This window comes from Rattus norvegicus, chromosome 9 (assembly GCF_021556685.1).
Source record: "Rattus norvegicus strain SHRSP/BbbUtx chromosome 9, alternate assembly SHRSP_T2T, whole genome shotgun sequence".
NCBI lineage: Eukaryota > Metazoa > Chordata > Mammalia > Rodentia > Muridae > Rattus > Rattus norvegicus.
The window spans coordinates 5,628,588-5,643,298 of NC_141542.1; the positions used below are offsets into that span (position 1 = coordinate 5,628,588).

At 43.7% G+C, this 14,711-nt stretch overlaps 1 protein-coding gene across 11 annotated transcripts in view; it reads left to right on the plus strand.

Annotated features, from left to right (window-relative positions):
* Window positions 1–14,711, plus strand: part of Uxs1 (UDP-glucuronate decarboxylase 1) — a 77,338-nt gene that overhangs the window by 56,097 nt on the left and 6,530 nt on the right. For all 11 annotated transcript variants that reach the window (XM_087564719.1, XM_087564720.1, XM_087564722.1 and 8 more), the window contains 3 exons: window positions 6,024–6,143; window positions 11,354–11,397; window positions 14,642–14,702. In XM_087564719.1, coding sequence (XP_087420845.1) covers window positions 6,024–6,143; window positions 11,354–11,397; window positions 14,642–14,702 — 225 coding nt within the window. The remainder of the gene's footprint in view (window positions 1–6,023; window positions 6,144–11,353; window positions 11,398–14,641; window positions 14,703–14,711) is intronic.

Below are 14,711 nucleotides of genomic sequence, written 5' to 3' on the forward strand. Positions count from 1 at the left end.
TCTACTTGTCAGCTTATGCTACTGGTTAGAGATGACATAATACATGGGGCTTCAGCTTTGTTGAGGCTGGGTCTATTTAGTCTTCCCTTATTCCACCTAGCGTTCTTGAGGTTAGTATTGGTTGCCTACTATTGAGATAAGAGAGTGGACTTCAAACTTGTTCCCAGGTCCCTGGCTCCTAAGTGGAGCTTGAGCTCCCTATACGTATAGCATGCTCTGTCCTGCTGTCCGCTCTGTCCTGCTGTCCTGACAGGCTGCTGTGGATAAGTGTCTTAGGGTTTTACTACTGTAAACAGACACCATGACCAAGGCAACTCTTACAAGGACAACATTTAATTGGGGTTGACTTACAGGTTCAGAGGTTCAGTCCAATTTCATCAAGGTAGGAGCATGGCTGCATCCAGGCAGGCATGGTGCAGGAGGAGCTGAGAGTTCTACATCTTCATCTGAAGAAGACTGGCTTCCATATGGTTAGGAGAAGAGTCTCATTGCTCACCCCTACAGTGGCACACTTCCTCCAACAAGGCCACATGTCCTATTGTGCCACTCCCTGGGCCAAGCCATAATCAAATCACCACAATAAGAAAGTATCCAGTGAGGTGGCACAGCTCTGAATCCAAGAGCATCAAGTCTAGGACAGTAAGCACAGTCATCGACAGTGCCCAGAACAGCAGCTCATGTGGTGTTATCGGGTGTCAGTTGTTCCTTAACCAGACCTAAATACCAAGTCACTACATTGTAGCGTCAATTCTGAGTTCTAAATGTAAAGTATTTTCTAGCAGTTTAGAGAAAAGTAATTTAGTTGTTAGGATTTATGCTTTTAGAAAGTCCTGAGTCAGGTTTATATTAGCATATTATTTGATTATTTTAATAACTATATACAATAGCATTTTACATATAAGAATGTATCTTTTTTGTTAATGATAATCTTTTTAGGGCTCTATATGGTGCGTAAATGTAAGAAGTGAAAATGTAAACAAAATAAATAGTTGTCTGAATTGCCTTTTTTATTAAATAAATGTTGCCTTTTAACAATTTTCTTTCAGGATTCTCATAATTAGTGAAATGCCCTAATAAATTCAATATAAAGTTTTATTTCATTGTACATCTTTTATAGAGATCAAAGGGCAGAGCAGAGCATCCTTCATAAATAGTTTGAATTTGTCAGGGAGGAACTAGGTTGCTGCTTCTGTGTGCCTGTGGGCATGGGGACTTTATAATGTGGGACTTGCCCTAGGACTGTGGTCAGGGCTTAGGGTACACTTGCACTCCTAGCCCCCTGTGACTGTACTTTTGATGTCACGGACCACCCACTTTCTGAACTAAGTCTGCATAGCAGGCTACCATTCATAAAACCACAGACCAAGAGAACAGAAAGAGAACTCAGAAGTCAGAAGTCACTTGGGGCAGTAGCCTTGAGGGCAGCATATTTATTTTTTAACATTAGCATCCTTTAAAAAAACAGAATAGTTGCTATGTATATGACACTAGAGGACCTGCTGTGTTTGCTGGTCCTGGCCTTGTTCTCAGGGTGTCTGCCCACATCCTGCCACACCACATACATATCTGTAGTGTGCTATTTGACCTACTAGCTTTGCAGTGATGTCATTATACCCTGACGCATATCAGCCATGAGGTCCATTTATTAACGCAGTAGTCCCTGTTATCTTTGAGGGAGATATACCTAAATGACCCAGGGGATGTCTAACTTGAAAATGCAGGAATCTATGTTATGTTTTTTCTGAACATTTATAACTATGTTAAAATGTAATTTATAAGTTAGGCATAGTAAGAGATTACTTGCAGTTACAAAACAGACCAATCGTAGCAATAATGCTTGGTAAAGCTCAGAGGCATACGCTGCCTCATTGTATCTTCCACACCACACTGGCACTTTTTGTGGGCTGTAAGTGACTGAAACCATGGCTAATGGATCCATGTCACTAAAGTGGATGTGTTGAAGAGGATTGTCAGGGAACTACAGACACATCAACTGTCACCCAGCCTTATGTGGCCTTCTGCCATCCTCCAGAGTGAATGTGAGTATCACTCAGCCTAGTGAATTATACTCCACAGTGCAAAACCTGAGGTGTATGAGAAGCAGCAGAGAATGAGATGATTCAGCCTCCTGTCCCTGTTGATTCACACATTTGCAAGGAACAAGAAGACTTGAAAGTGTGGCAGAGTTAGGGCTACCATTTCTGGGAGCACCGTATGTAGTTTTCAGGTCAGCATAACCCAGGCTTCTCCTACAGGACAGGTCTTTGTAGATTGGAGGGTGACAATCTGTGTAGTGCCCCTCTGTCCTTTGAGGACTTTCCATCATTGAACATTGATCAAACTACAGCATCTATGACTTAATAGAACACTCTTCAAGGCATAGCTTACATTTAAGAGCAGTCTTGATGGAGAACCCATTTTACTCTAACTCAGGACTTGACCATTTATAAATGAAGCCGTCCGATGCCACCTTACCTTTATGGGTGGTACACTAGGCCCACCCAGTTGCTCTTCCTCAAGCCTGTGATTAATCTTCCCCAGGGTGCTGTGGGATTCCACCATGTAGTCCTGTCACTCTGGTGAGGAACAGATACTGAGAAACATTGTACATGATCACTGTTTTTTAGATTGAAGATAATTTTTAAACGATATATTCTGATCATAGTTTCTATTCTTCCATCTTTCCCCAGGTCTTTCCTGCTTACTCAATTCCATGCCTTCTCTTTCTCTTTAGAAAATAAAATAGAGACCCCATATGTACAACAATGCCAAGCAACCAGAGCTTCCAGGGACTAAGCCACTACCTAAAGACTATACATGGACTGACCCTGGACTCTGACCCCATAGGTAGCAATGAATATCCTAGTAAGAGCACCAGTGGAAGGGGAAGCCCTGGGTCCTGCTAAGACTGAACCCCCAGTGAACTAGTCTATGGGGGGAGGGCGGCAATGGGGGGAGGGTTGGGAGGGGAACACCCATAAGGAAGGGGAGGGGGGAGGGGGATGTTTGCCCGGAAACCGGGAAAGGGAATAACACTCGAAATGTATATAAGAAATACTCAAGTTAATAAAAAAATTAATTAAAAAAAAGAAAAGAAAATAAAGTAAAACTAGCAACCAGATTTTTAAAAAAAAAGAAAAATAAAGTGAAAGCACAAAAAACATACACATACATACATACTCTCATATACACACATACTCATACATGTACACGTACATATACATACACATACATACCTACATACACAATACACACACTTACATATACAATACACACACATACACACACATCTACATACACAGTACACAGAGAAAGAGAGAGAAGAAAACAAAAACACAAAATTGGAAACCATAATGCACAAGCAAAAGACTAGTAAGCCCCCCCACACACACAAATGCCTAGACAAAGAAATATGAAACAAAAGTCTACAAAAAATACCACTGAGTCATTTTGTGTTGGATGTCTACTGCTGGGCATGGGGCCTACCATTAAGTGTGGTTTATATATCCAGTGAGACTCTGTTGAAGAAAAGTAATTTTTCCTTTTCAAAGGAATGTCTGCTGATGATAGCTTCTTGGTTAGGGGTGGGAGCTCATAGCTCCTTTGCCCTTTCAGTGCTGGGGCCCTGTCTGGCTTAAACCTGTGAAGGCCCTGTGAATGCTACCAGTCTCTGTGAGTTCATGTGCATGTCAGTCCTGTTGTATCTGAAGGATAGTCCCATTTAGCACTGCATGTTCCAGGGTCTCTCAGTCTCTTCATGCTGTCCAATGGTAGGTCCGATGAGGGCTGAGGAAGGATTGTGCGTCATTAGTCATTTCGTTGCTGTGTTTCTTTAACAGAACAATAGTGTTTGGTTTCCCTCCAGACCCCTATCCTATGCAATCTCAGGTTCTTGGCCACCTGAGCATGGTTAGTCATGAGTTTCAAATCAAATGTTGGTTGCTGCCACAATATTTGTGTCACTGTTGCACCAACTTATCATTGTCAGTAAGTCACCATTGTAGATCTCAGGCTTTGTAGCTGGGTTTGTGGTAACCAATTCCAGGTAAGTTAGCATGATTAGGAGACAGAGACAAAGGTCAGTTACAAGTGCGGACATCTGTCCTTCACTGAGGGCTCAGTGTCAATTATGAAATAAAAGCACAGTGGAAATGTTGCATGTGCTAAATGCTTAAATCCTCATCCCGTGAGCGATGCAGTATGCAGCTTTGTGCAGGGCACTTACATCATACTAGGTTCTGAAATCATCCAGAGCTGACATGTATGATTGGGAAGGTTACATGCAAATCCTCCTATTCAGGACTTGAGCATTGTCAGATTTTCTATCCAAGGGACACTGAATATCAAAAGACACCTATTTGTCTTGGGCTCAGGACTGTGACATGGTCAATTTTCAAAGTGGTGTCACTGTTTTGTAATTTTTGTGACATACCAAAATAGACATTGTTATCCCCACTTCAAACATCAAAATTAAGTATAACTGAAGACTCCTGGGAAGAACATGGAGCGTTCCCACTGCAGACTGCTGGGAAGAACATGGAGCGTTCCCACTGCAGACTCCTGGGAAGAACATGGAGTGTTCCCACTGCAGACTGCTGGGAAGAACATGGAGTGTTCCCACTATGCTCATGAGTTTGTGCTCTCTGCATGGGTATTCACACTAATTTCTCTCCTCTTAACTTTCCATTGGTTTTATGCTGACCTAACTCACTGCTCAGAGTCTTGAGTGAAGGTTTCAGGGTTCCCGTGAAGGGCAGAGCATAAAGCGACATGAAGCTATGGCTAAGAATGAATCACTAATTAGTTCTGTGAATGTTGATCTTTTGTGTGTTGAGTCCCTGTATGTCCACAGCATGTGGGAACTCAGCAGTGTAGTAGGTGGCAGGGCTTGACCACACAGATTGATGTCACATGATCTAGAACATATGGAAGTGCTTAGATCCTTCAGAGATTGGCTCTGTTTTCAATGGGACCCAGCCCAGCTGCCACCATAAATAGCTTGCTGATACTTCATGGCTATACCTTCACTCTCTGTGAGGGTAGAGGATGAGTGTCAAATGAACTGTACACGATGAACCAGTGTTGCCTTTGTGTCAGGGCAAAGTTTGCTAACACTACGAAGAAAGAGCTGGGCATACTAATTCTAGCAGATGCCAGTGTCTAAAAGGAGAACAGTCTCAGCTGAACAGAGATTCGGGCTTATGTCTTTCCATGTAGCTAATCTTGGTGTGATATCTGGACTTGAGAGTAAATGTTTGCAGAGGTCGGTTTATAATAAGGCCATACTTGGGAATGTTGTTCCTGTGAAAGGGGAGAACAAGAGATTTATGCCTTCCTCTGCTGGGCAAGCTTGTTTGACTACTGTAGAATTGCTGAGGTTTGCCAGTCTCTTAAAAGAATAAAATCATATCCATCCTTTTCTAATTTACTTATCAACTGAATGCAAGTGGGAACGTGAGTTATCTTCTGTTGAAAGCCTAGTCTCTGCTCTTCCCTCTCTTTCCCTCTTTAATATATTATCCTCTGCCATTCCCAGGGTATGGGTTCTGAGATCTATGGTGGATTCCTGGAATCATAGACTAGTCTGTGCTGTGTAATCTAATGCCATTTCTATCTTAACCAAACATTTGACACACATCATGGCTGTAACTTAGTGCATAACAAGCATATGTCTGTTTTTTTGTCACCAGTTTCACAGAAGATCCCCTAGTAAATTTTAGGACATGACCACACACGGAAAACTAGGCACCTGCAGTGAAACAATTTATATAAACAGTTTACCCTCACACACCAGAGTTCCCATACTACAGCCTTTCCACAGTGAGATCGACGGCAGTGTTGGCGTTGATGCCGCTCTGCATCCCGCAGTTGCTTTATGATGAGCACATTAGCGAATTAGAACAGAATCTTGGCTTGTGAACACAGAAAACAGCCTGTTCTCCATCCTTGCAAGGCCCTAGAAATGTAGCAGAGGGCTGCACACTGCGGAGAAGCGTGCCTCATGTCCTTTCTCTGTCTTCCAGGAAGGTGTGGAGGTGCGGGTGGCCAGGATCTTCAACACCTTTGGGCCACGAATGCACATGAATGATGGGAGGGTGGTCAGCAACTTCATCTTACAAGCGCTACAAGGGGAGCCGCTCACAGTGAGTACTGCCCAGCAGACAGTGAGTACTGCCCAGCACACAGTGAGTACTGCCCAGCAGACAGTGAGTACTGCCCAGCACACAGTGAGTACTGCCCAGCACACAGCGAGTACTGCCCAGCAGACAGTGAGTACTGCCCAGCACACAGTGAGTACTGCCCAGCACACAGTGAGTACTGCCCAGCACACAGTGAGTACTGCCCAGCAGACAGTGAGTACTGCCCAGCACACAGTGAGTACTGCCCAGCACACAGTGAGTACTGCCCAGCACACAGCGAGTACTGCCCAGCAGACAGTGAGTACTGCCCAGCACACAGTGAGTACTGCCCAGCACACAGACAGTGAGTACTGCCCAGCAGACAGTGAGTACTGCCCAGCACACAGTGAGTACTGCCCAGCACACAGTGAGTACTGCCCAGCACACAGTGAGTACTGCCCAGCAGACGACGGGCCATTTGCTCCAGGGCTTAACGTTCCCTGAGCTAGCATACCACTTCACATGTATCTCTGCTACCCTCATGAAAGGAAGAGAAATACGTGGGTAGCACACAGTGCAGGAATAGCCTTACAATGAGCCTTGAGTCTTGTTTCATTCAGCCTATACTCAGGGACTCCACCTGTCCCAGCTAGCCTGCTTGAACCTTCCCCATAGATTCCTAATGGCCCAAACTTGCTTTCCTCTTCTAAGTGGCACCTTGCTGCGCCTTGATGGAGGCTCTATGGTAATACCTGACCTCTCTTTCCATATCATTTATGGATTCCACCAGTTCTTCCTGGTGGCCTGGCTTTGGATCCACCCTGCCACCGTAGTGCCCTGTCTTTGAAATAGTCCCATTCTTGTTCTTTAGTTGTGTTCTTTCAGCCTGTCCTATAGCCAACCTTCCTGAAGAGGAGAAACCCAAAGATCTCAGGGACAGCATATGCCACGGACCTTTCCCAAACTTCCTACCTTCCCCACCCCTCAGACTGACTCCTTCAGCTTCTATCTTGCCTGCTCTGGGAGTGTTTCCTGGGCATTCTCCCCATTCTCTGTAGACAGTAGTAACTGGACCACTCTCTATATGAAGACATTGGATTCCACTAACTACATGGTTTTGTTTTCATTGCACTTGGTACCAGTGCAATGCTGCATTTCCAGGTCCCCAGCACAGCATTAACTCTGGAAACCAGGACCTCTGTTCCTTCCGTTCATAGCTGTGTCTCTGGCCACAGCACATAGGCAATATAAGACAAATGTTGGTTGAATTAATGATCAGATAATACGATAGCTGCTTTCTGTTGCAACAAGTAAAAAGTGACTCTGGGGTTAGCCACAGAAACCAGGAGTTTTAGTTGTAACTGCTAGGTGAACCTGTCTTTCATATTCTTTCTTGCTGCATCTGGCTTCTTTTTTTTTTTTCAGATTTATTATTTTTTAGGTTTATTTATTATATATAAGTACACTGCAACTGTCTTCAGTTACACCAGACAAAGGCACTGGATCCCATTGCAGATGGTTGTGAGCCACCATGTAGTTGCTGGGATTTGAACTCGGGACCTCTGGAAGAACAGTCAGTGCTCTTAACCACTGAGCCATCTCCCCAGTCCTGCATCTGGCTTTGGTCCGCAGGTTTCCCACATGCAGATTCAGCCAGCTCAGAGTTAAAAGTGTTGGAAAAGATGGTGCTTGTGATGACATAGACAGACATTGTTTTCCCATGTGGAGAATGTTCATGATTTATATGCAAATTCCAAACCATTTCACAAAAGGGACTTTGCCATCTTGGATGTTGGTATCTGTAGAGTGTTTTGGAACCAAACCCCATGGATAACTATATTCGGGGTTCAGATGATCTCTATTGGGATATTCCTGATGGCTTCTCAGCCCCCACGCACTTACCCAGGGACAGAGCTACCTCGTTTGCAGAGAAAACTGTTAGCCGCCTCTGAAGAAACAGCTTTTTGATTTATTGCCTCCTTGGCAGCTTCAAGGACTCCATATTAAGGAGGAAAGAAGTCCACTGGCAACCTCAAGAATGTGCATATTGTTGGCACAGGTCATGTCTCATGTGTTGTCTTCAGTTCCAGAGTTGTGGGCAGGATCACTGGCGCCATTCAAAAGCCCTTAATCCAGAGCTGGCCAGATTTCCCCCTTTACTAGCCACCCAGGCAGAAGGCACATGGAGGCATTTAGAGTGTTCTGGGGGGATTTTACTTGTTTGTTTGTTCCAAAGAATTCTATTGCCCATCAAGGACTTGAAAAACTGCTTGTGCTTTTCTCTTGAGTTGAGATACCATTTCTTTCCCTTGTCAGGTAGTTCTGTCCAGGAGTCAGCAGGGCAGAGTGGGGAGAGCTGTGGTGGAGACCAAGCACAGCTTTGAGCAGAGAGGGCAAGTGGAAACTCACAGCAAAGGAGCAGAGTGGGAATCGGCAGATTTAAAAAAAGAAAGAGGAAGAAATATTTGGGAAAGAGGGTCCTGATAGAAGTGACCTAACAGGATTCTTGCTGAAGGAGACCAGATGGCCCCACAGCTTTGAGGGGTTGGAAAGAGATGAGTAACTGAGACAGTTATGAAGGTCAGATTCAGTAAGCAGGACCTTTTGTTGACTTCTGTGAGAAGTACCCAACTGGGCCAAGAGACTAACTTAGTTTAGTAGAGGCTGTCATAGCTTAAGTATTTAATGCACACTGTAGAGGGCAGTGCTGTGCATTCAGACAGCTCCCTTTGGTATGATTGCTGATCCTTCTCCCTGAACATCTTGGTGACTCCTAGGTCACCATATTGCTGTGACCTGATCATGGACAGCACTTAATCCCGAGAACAACTTTGAGTCTTCAGAATCTCCTCAAATCTCTCTCGTCCTGTAAAATACAGCTGGGAGAACCACACAGACAGCAGAGTGCAGTGCTGCACAGATCCATGAGGATAGCTGAGCACTCACTCTGCCCAGCCTGTGGACAAGGAGTAGCTTCTGCCCCCGAGGGGGTGGGGGGAGGCGGGAGGGCGTCTGTGAGCCAGGAGGGCACATTCACTCTCAGCATCAGGACTTTGTCCTTATTCCTCCTTTGCTGAGATTTGCTCCTGCAGTTTCTGTATCCTGTCAGCAGACATCTCCATAACTAGTGACATTCATCCTTTTCTCATGGGCCCTCTACCCTCAATTAGAACCTAACAACACAGACCTCTGAGCTAGGCACATGTGGTCTGTGTTGAGACACAGCAAGCAGAGTTTTTAACTTCATCATTACAGCATGCAGTCTGTGCATATCAGCTATGCTTCTCACTTTCTGGGAAAAAGTGCACTAGCTGTTAGAACTTTTGAATTTTTTGTGCCATTTTTGTTTCTCTAAGGGTCTTCCCCAGGCCCCTCACTTAGTCAAAATCAAGCTCCATAGTTATTTAAGACAAACACGGATACAGTGTGGTGTAGCCACATTCTATCATGGAATTTTTGTAAGCATTCATATCTTGTAGCTCAGCAGTTCTCACCGTTAACCCAGATCCATCAACATCACATCTGAGGTCTCAGAAAGGTGAATTCTCAGTCTCGAACCGAGATCTTACAGAAGTGAAGTATCTGTGTTAGTGAGCCTGGGGACTGGGGTCCCTCTGGGTGTGTGCTGAGTAGTTCTGAGCCTTGGCTACACCTCAGAATCATCCCAGGAGCTTGAACAGTAGTAAGCTTTGTCCCCCACATCAACTAATCCAACTGTGGCTGTTACTCAGGAATTGGTGTTTTTAGGGCAGTGAAAATACAAACTGCTGGGCCACTGTGTGTACAGACCTAGTCAGATAGGAAGGGTTGGTAGCCTCCCAAGAATAGTTCATCCCACCAACCAGGACCACCTACTTCCCATTGTGAATTAATTTTAACTGCTGGTTTCTGTCAAGGTGGAATTTTTATGAGTATTCAGGTCGTCTGACTCGGTTCTTGGTTTAGAGGGACCAGGTCTGTTAAACTTGTATCTCTAATATTATATCATATCATATCATATCATATCACATCATATCATATCATACCATACCATACCTCTAACTCCTACCAGTCATCTAGAGGATCTTAGCTTGGTCTTGGCCATATGTTGGAATTCCCTTAGAGCCAGCTATGCAACTATGAACAAGTCTGCCCCATAGTTTATCAACCTATCTAGGCAGAGTTCTATCACTTGTAATGGGCATTCATGGTGGAGAGTTCCCACTGAGTATTCTTCACATTATTCTGTGTGTGAGCTGTGTATGTTACACAAATAGAGTCCAGGATAGCAGTTCGCAGGGTCTTACATGACTCCTGACGAACAGTAAGATATGGATAGAAGTCAGTTCTTAGATACAGTCCTTTGAAGAACTTGATCTATGTGTATATGCCCATATTAAATATCAGAGCTGAAGTAGAGTATAAGATGTAGCTCAAGATGTTTTCATTTTCCTTAATAATTTAATCAAAATACAGTTATATCATTTCCTTTCATCCCTTTCCCTCAACCCTTCCTGTATCCTCTTTCTCCAATATTCCCATTTACTCCCTTTTAAATTTATGGCCTCTTTTCCCTTATTATTATTATTATCATTATTATTATACACAAACATTTAAATATATAAGTACACCTACTGAGTCCATTCAGTATTGTTTATGTGTATATGATTTCAGGGCTGACTGACCATTTGGTACTGTGTAGCCACTTACCGGGCCATCCCTGGGACGGGCTAGTTGTCCCTCTCTCAGTAGTTGTTAGTTACCTGTCGTTCTGGTTTTAGGTCTGAAACCTTGTTAACATGTTGTCTTTGGGTCTTGCTCAACAGCCACATTGCTGCAGTACTGTGAGTTTATCTTCCTGTCATTTCTCGGAGACACAGTCTCATCTCACAGCAGATTTTCTCTGGCTCTCAAAAGTCTGCCTATCCCCCTTTCCATAGTGTTCCCTGAGCCTTGGGTAGAGGAGTTGTATTGTAGATGTATGTTGAGGATGAGCGCTCCATGATCAGTTCTCTGTATTCTGGCCAGTTGTGGTTTTCTGTGATGGTTTCTGTCTGATGCAATGAGAAGCTTCTTTGATGAGGGATGAAAGTTAGATATACCAGGCTAAGAGGGTTTGTAAACCTTAAGATGTTAAGCCCATATCAGTGCCTCTTCAAGGATTGGTTCTGAAGTCAGACCCACAGAACTCCAAGGACCCCCACTAATAGTATCAGAGTGGTTTTTCTCAGGTCTAACTCTTGGTTTCCTTTTAGGTATATGGATCTGGGTCTCAGACACGGGCATTCCAGTATGTTAGGTAAGGCTCTCGTAATTATCCTTGGTTCTGAGTAGAAGACAGCAGTAACAGTTCACTTTATATTGTATGTGCTGGTTATTTCCACAGCTCACCTGTGCATTAAGCTAATTTTAATATTTGATTGGAAACCTCTTGCTTCTCTGTTTAGAAGTAGATTTTCATCCATTATTTCCATGATTCCTGGTTAATATTTTACTGCCACCTAGTGTTGCATAGCTAAAAGTTATCCAGCACTGAGGGGAACTTGAATAATTAATGCTACAGGCCAATTAGTCACCCGTCAAACCTGCAGATTCGTATTTTTTTTTCCGACCAATTTTTGAAAACATGGCTCTTTATCATGCAGAGTCTTTAAGACTATGAGGTAAGAGTGTCTTAATGGTGTCCTGTGTTGAAGCTGAGGCAGGCTCTTGTTCCCTCATACTTTCACTTGGTGACTTTTATTATTGTCTTTGGAATTCTACCTAGAGTTTTGTTGGTCAACACAGTTGGTGATTATAAACAACTACTGCACTGACATACCTTGTGCATACACATAGCTAGTACAAGTTCCATGGAAATTTCCAACACCCTTGGTCATTATAAAACGCAGTTCTGTATTTTAACACATGTACTTTTGCTCTTAAATGCAAGTTCCTCAAATGGATATTGGCCAGGAAATGCCATCCCGGGTGTGGAGCCTTCCAAGGGAGCTGTAGACTGAGATGGAGCTATAGGGTGCAGGCTAAGGAGCTTCCAGCCTCAGCCCCCCGCAACCATGTGTCACTAGATAAGGAGCTTAATAGAAGCCACTTAGAAAAATGGAAAGTTAAAATAACCGGTGTACACTTTTCCCTGTGAGTGTGTAAACTCTTAATTAAGAGTCACACAGTCAGTGTTTGTTTCTTGAAAAGAGAGTTAGCTGGTCATGTGTTGCCCAGTAGATTAGTTTATCCTAAGAGACAGTTAGTTTCACAGGGGGACATTGTCCATTCCACCCTCAGGACAGTTCTGTTTTAGAGTGTAAAGCTTGAACTATGTGCTTGGAGAAATCGACTGGGGCTCATTTCTGTAGCTGTGTATTGAACCATCTCTTCACAATAATAACAGTGTGTTTTCATCCCATGCCCCTTCACACACCCATCAGTCATGCACTTCCAAGGAGATCTTAATGTCTTCAAGGACAGAGATTCAGCCTTGAACTATAGAATCAGGGCCCCAGACGTTCTCATCTTCCACCATCATGAAACTTGGTGTAATACAAGGAGCACTGGTTAGAGACCTGTCTTTTTCCTAGTTTCAGTGGCATCTCATACAAAATTAAATATCTCCAGATACACTTGGTGGGGAGAAAAAAAGGGCAGATGATTAAAAACTTTTAAGAATTCAGCAATGCCTGTGCTGTGTACTATCCCAGTTAGAACAAAACACATGGCACTAGGCCTCTCACGGCCACAGTTTACACACCTAGTTGCTGTGACCTGCGTGGCTACCTCCTATACCTACCTGAACCCTTGGAAAGAGGATGTAAGTAGTTTCCTTATTCATAGGTGTGAACCCTTTCAGCAGAGCCTTTTTCTGCAATGCTACCATTGTCTTGGTATCTGAGATTACTAGGATGCAGGCACATTGTGGGTCAGTTTCCTGACGCATGTGCTGTTTAGTAGAGAACTGTTTGGCTATTTTTAACACACTCCCTACCATTTTAAGAAACTGATTTTTTTTTACTTCGCAGTGAAAGAGTACAATGTTCCAATCTGTAGCTACTGTCCTTGGTTAACTGTCCCCAGAGCCACAGCTGCCTCAGCAGCACTGCAGGGATCCAAGGCCTATATGGTCATCTGCATTGACATCTGGCATGACATGTCTGATACTTTCATAGCTGGGCTGTGTCCTCATTCACATAATAAAGGCATGTTATATATTTCTTAAAAGTCACTTTGTCAAAATGACACTTTTAAAGAGCTTTAGGCTGAAGGAGTTTGACTTACACAATTTTAACTTTAAAAGTTGTCAATCTCTGTTAACAAGATGTATGGCCCTCCCTCCTCTCCCAAAGAGGATGACTGCTTAAGAAACAGCCATCTTCTGGCACCACATGACCCTACCCTTTTAACAGTAAGAGCCATTTCTGATGCTACTAAGTGGTAGTAATGTCTCCTTACAGACACACCCAAGACTGTGTTGTGAATTTAATGACTACTGCCATGGTGATGAAGTGACTTTTTGCCAGTTTCTATTTAAAAAAAAAAAATCATTAAAAGTGGTTTGCATTTGCACTTGATCTGTGAGAACAAAACATTAAGCATATTCATATAAAATTTCCATTGTTGAAAACTGAAAAGCAGAAATAACCTTACTAAATGACACACCAAAAAGAAAAAAAAAGTTTTTTTCCAGTTAAAAGAAAAGCAAAACAATCTCGGGTTTTCCTTTGGAAGCCAATCATGGGCCATAGTGGCTTGCGCCTTGTGGTAAAGCTGGAGGGAGAGGGAGAGGTGTCCACGTGAACTTCATTCAGAACCATAACTGCTGGGCATGGGCATAGAACAAGCACTTAGATTCCCAATGAGGTGTCATTTTTACGAAGTAACTTTCCTTTAACAGAGCTACACTTTAACGCTTCTGAAACTAAGACCCAAACCTTGGTAAGCGGAAGTTTGCTTACTTCTCTTCACCCTCATGGCTCCGCTGATCACAATTCATCTGAGACATCCAGATGCCCTGGCAGCTTCATAGGATGTGTTAGGGGTGGGCTGCTGAAGGCTGGGGCGGGCAGCAGCTTCTGTTGGTTTCAGTACTCGGTTTGCCTGTCGCTGTGATTTGCCAGTATGGAGTCAGCATACTGAGGTCCATTCATTCCTGTGCAGCTTGTTTTATACAGCGATCTGAAACTTCTGTTTCCGTGACCAATGTGGGTTCACATTAAATATGAGGTTTCATCAGATGCCATCTTGGAGGTGTATATACCTACTTTATCTTATGTTTGTTGGTCATTAATTGTTTTCAGAAATGCACAGAAAGGGTAGATGTCACCCATAACCTCCAACCCCACCACACCCCACCAAAGCAAATCCCAGTGTTACAGGACTCATTCCATCCATGAACATGCTAGCATTACAAGCACCATCTTAATTTACAGGGTTTTATTTCCACATCCAGGTTTCCATTTGGGTTTCTTTTTGTCTGGGAAGGGTTGGTCCATGCCCTCAGCACTCCTGCACTCTGGCAGGCAGTGCCTGACCCAGCTCTCCTTTTTCCTCAGCGATCTAGTGAATGGCCTGGTAGCACTGATGAACAGCAATGTCAGCAGCCCTGTCAACCTGGTGAGTACC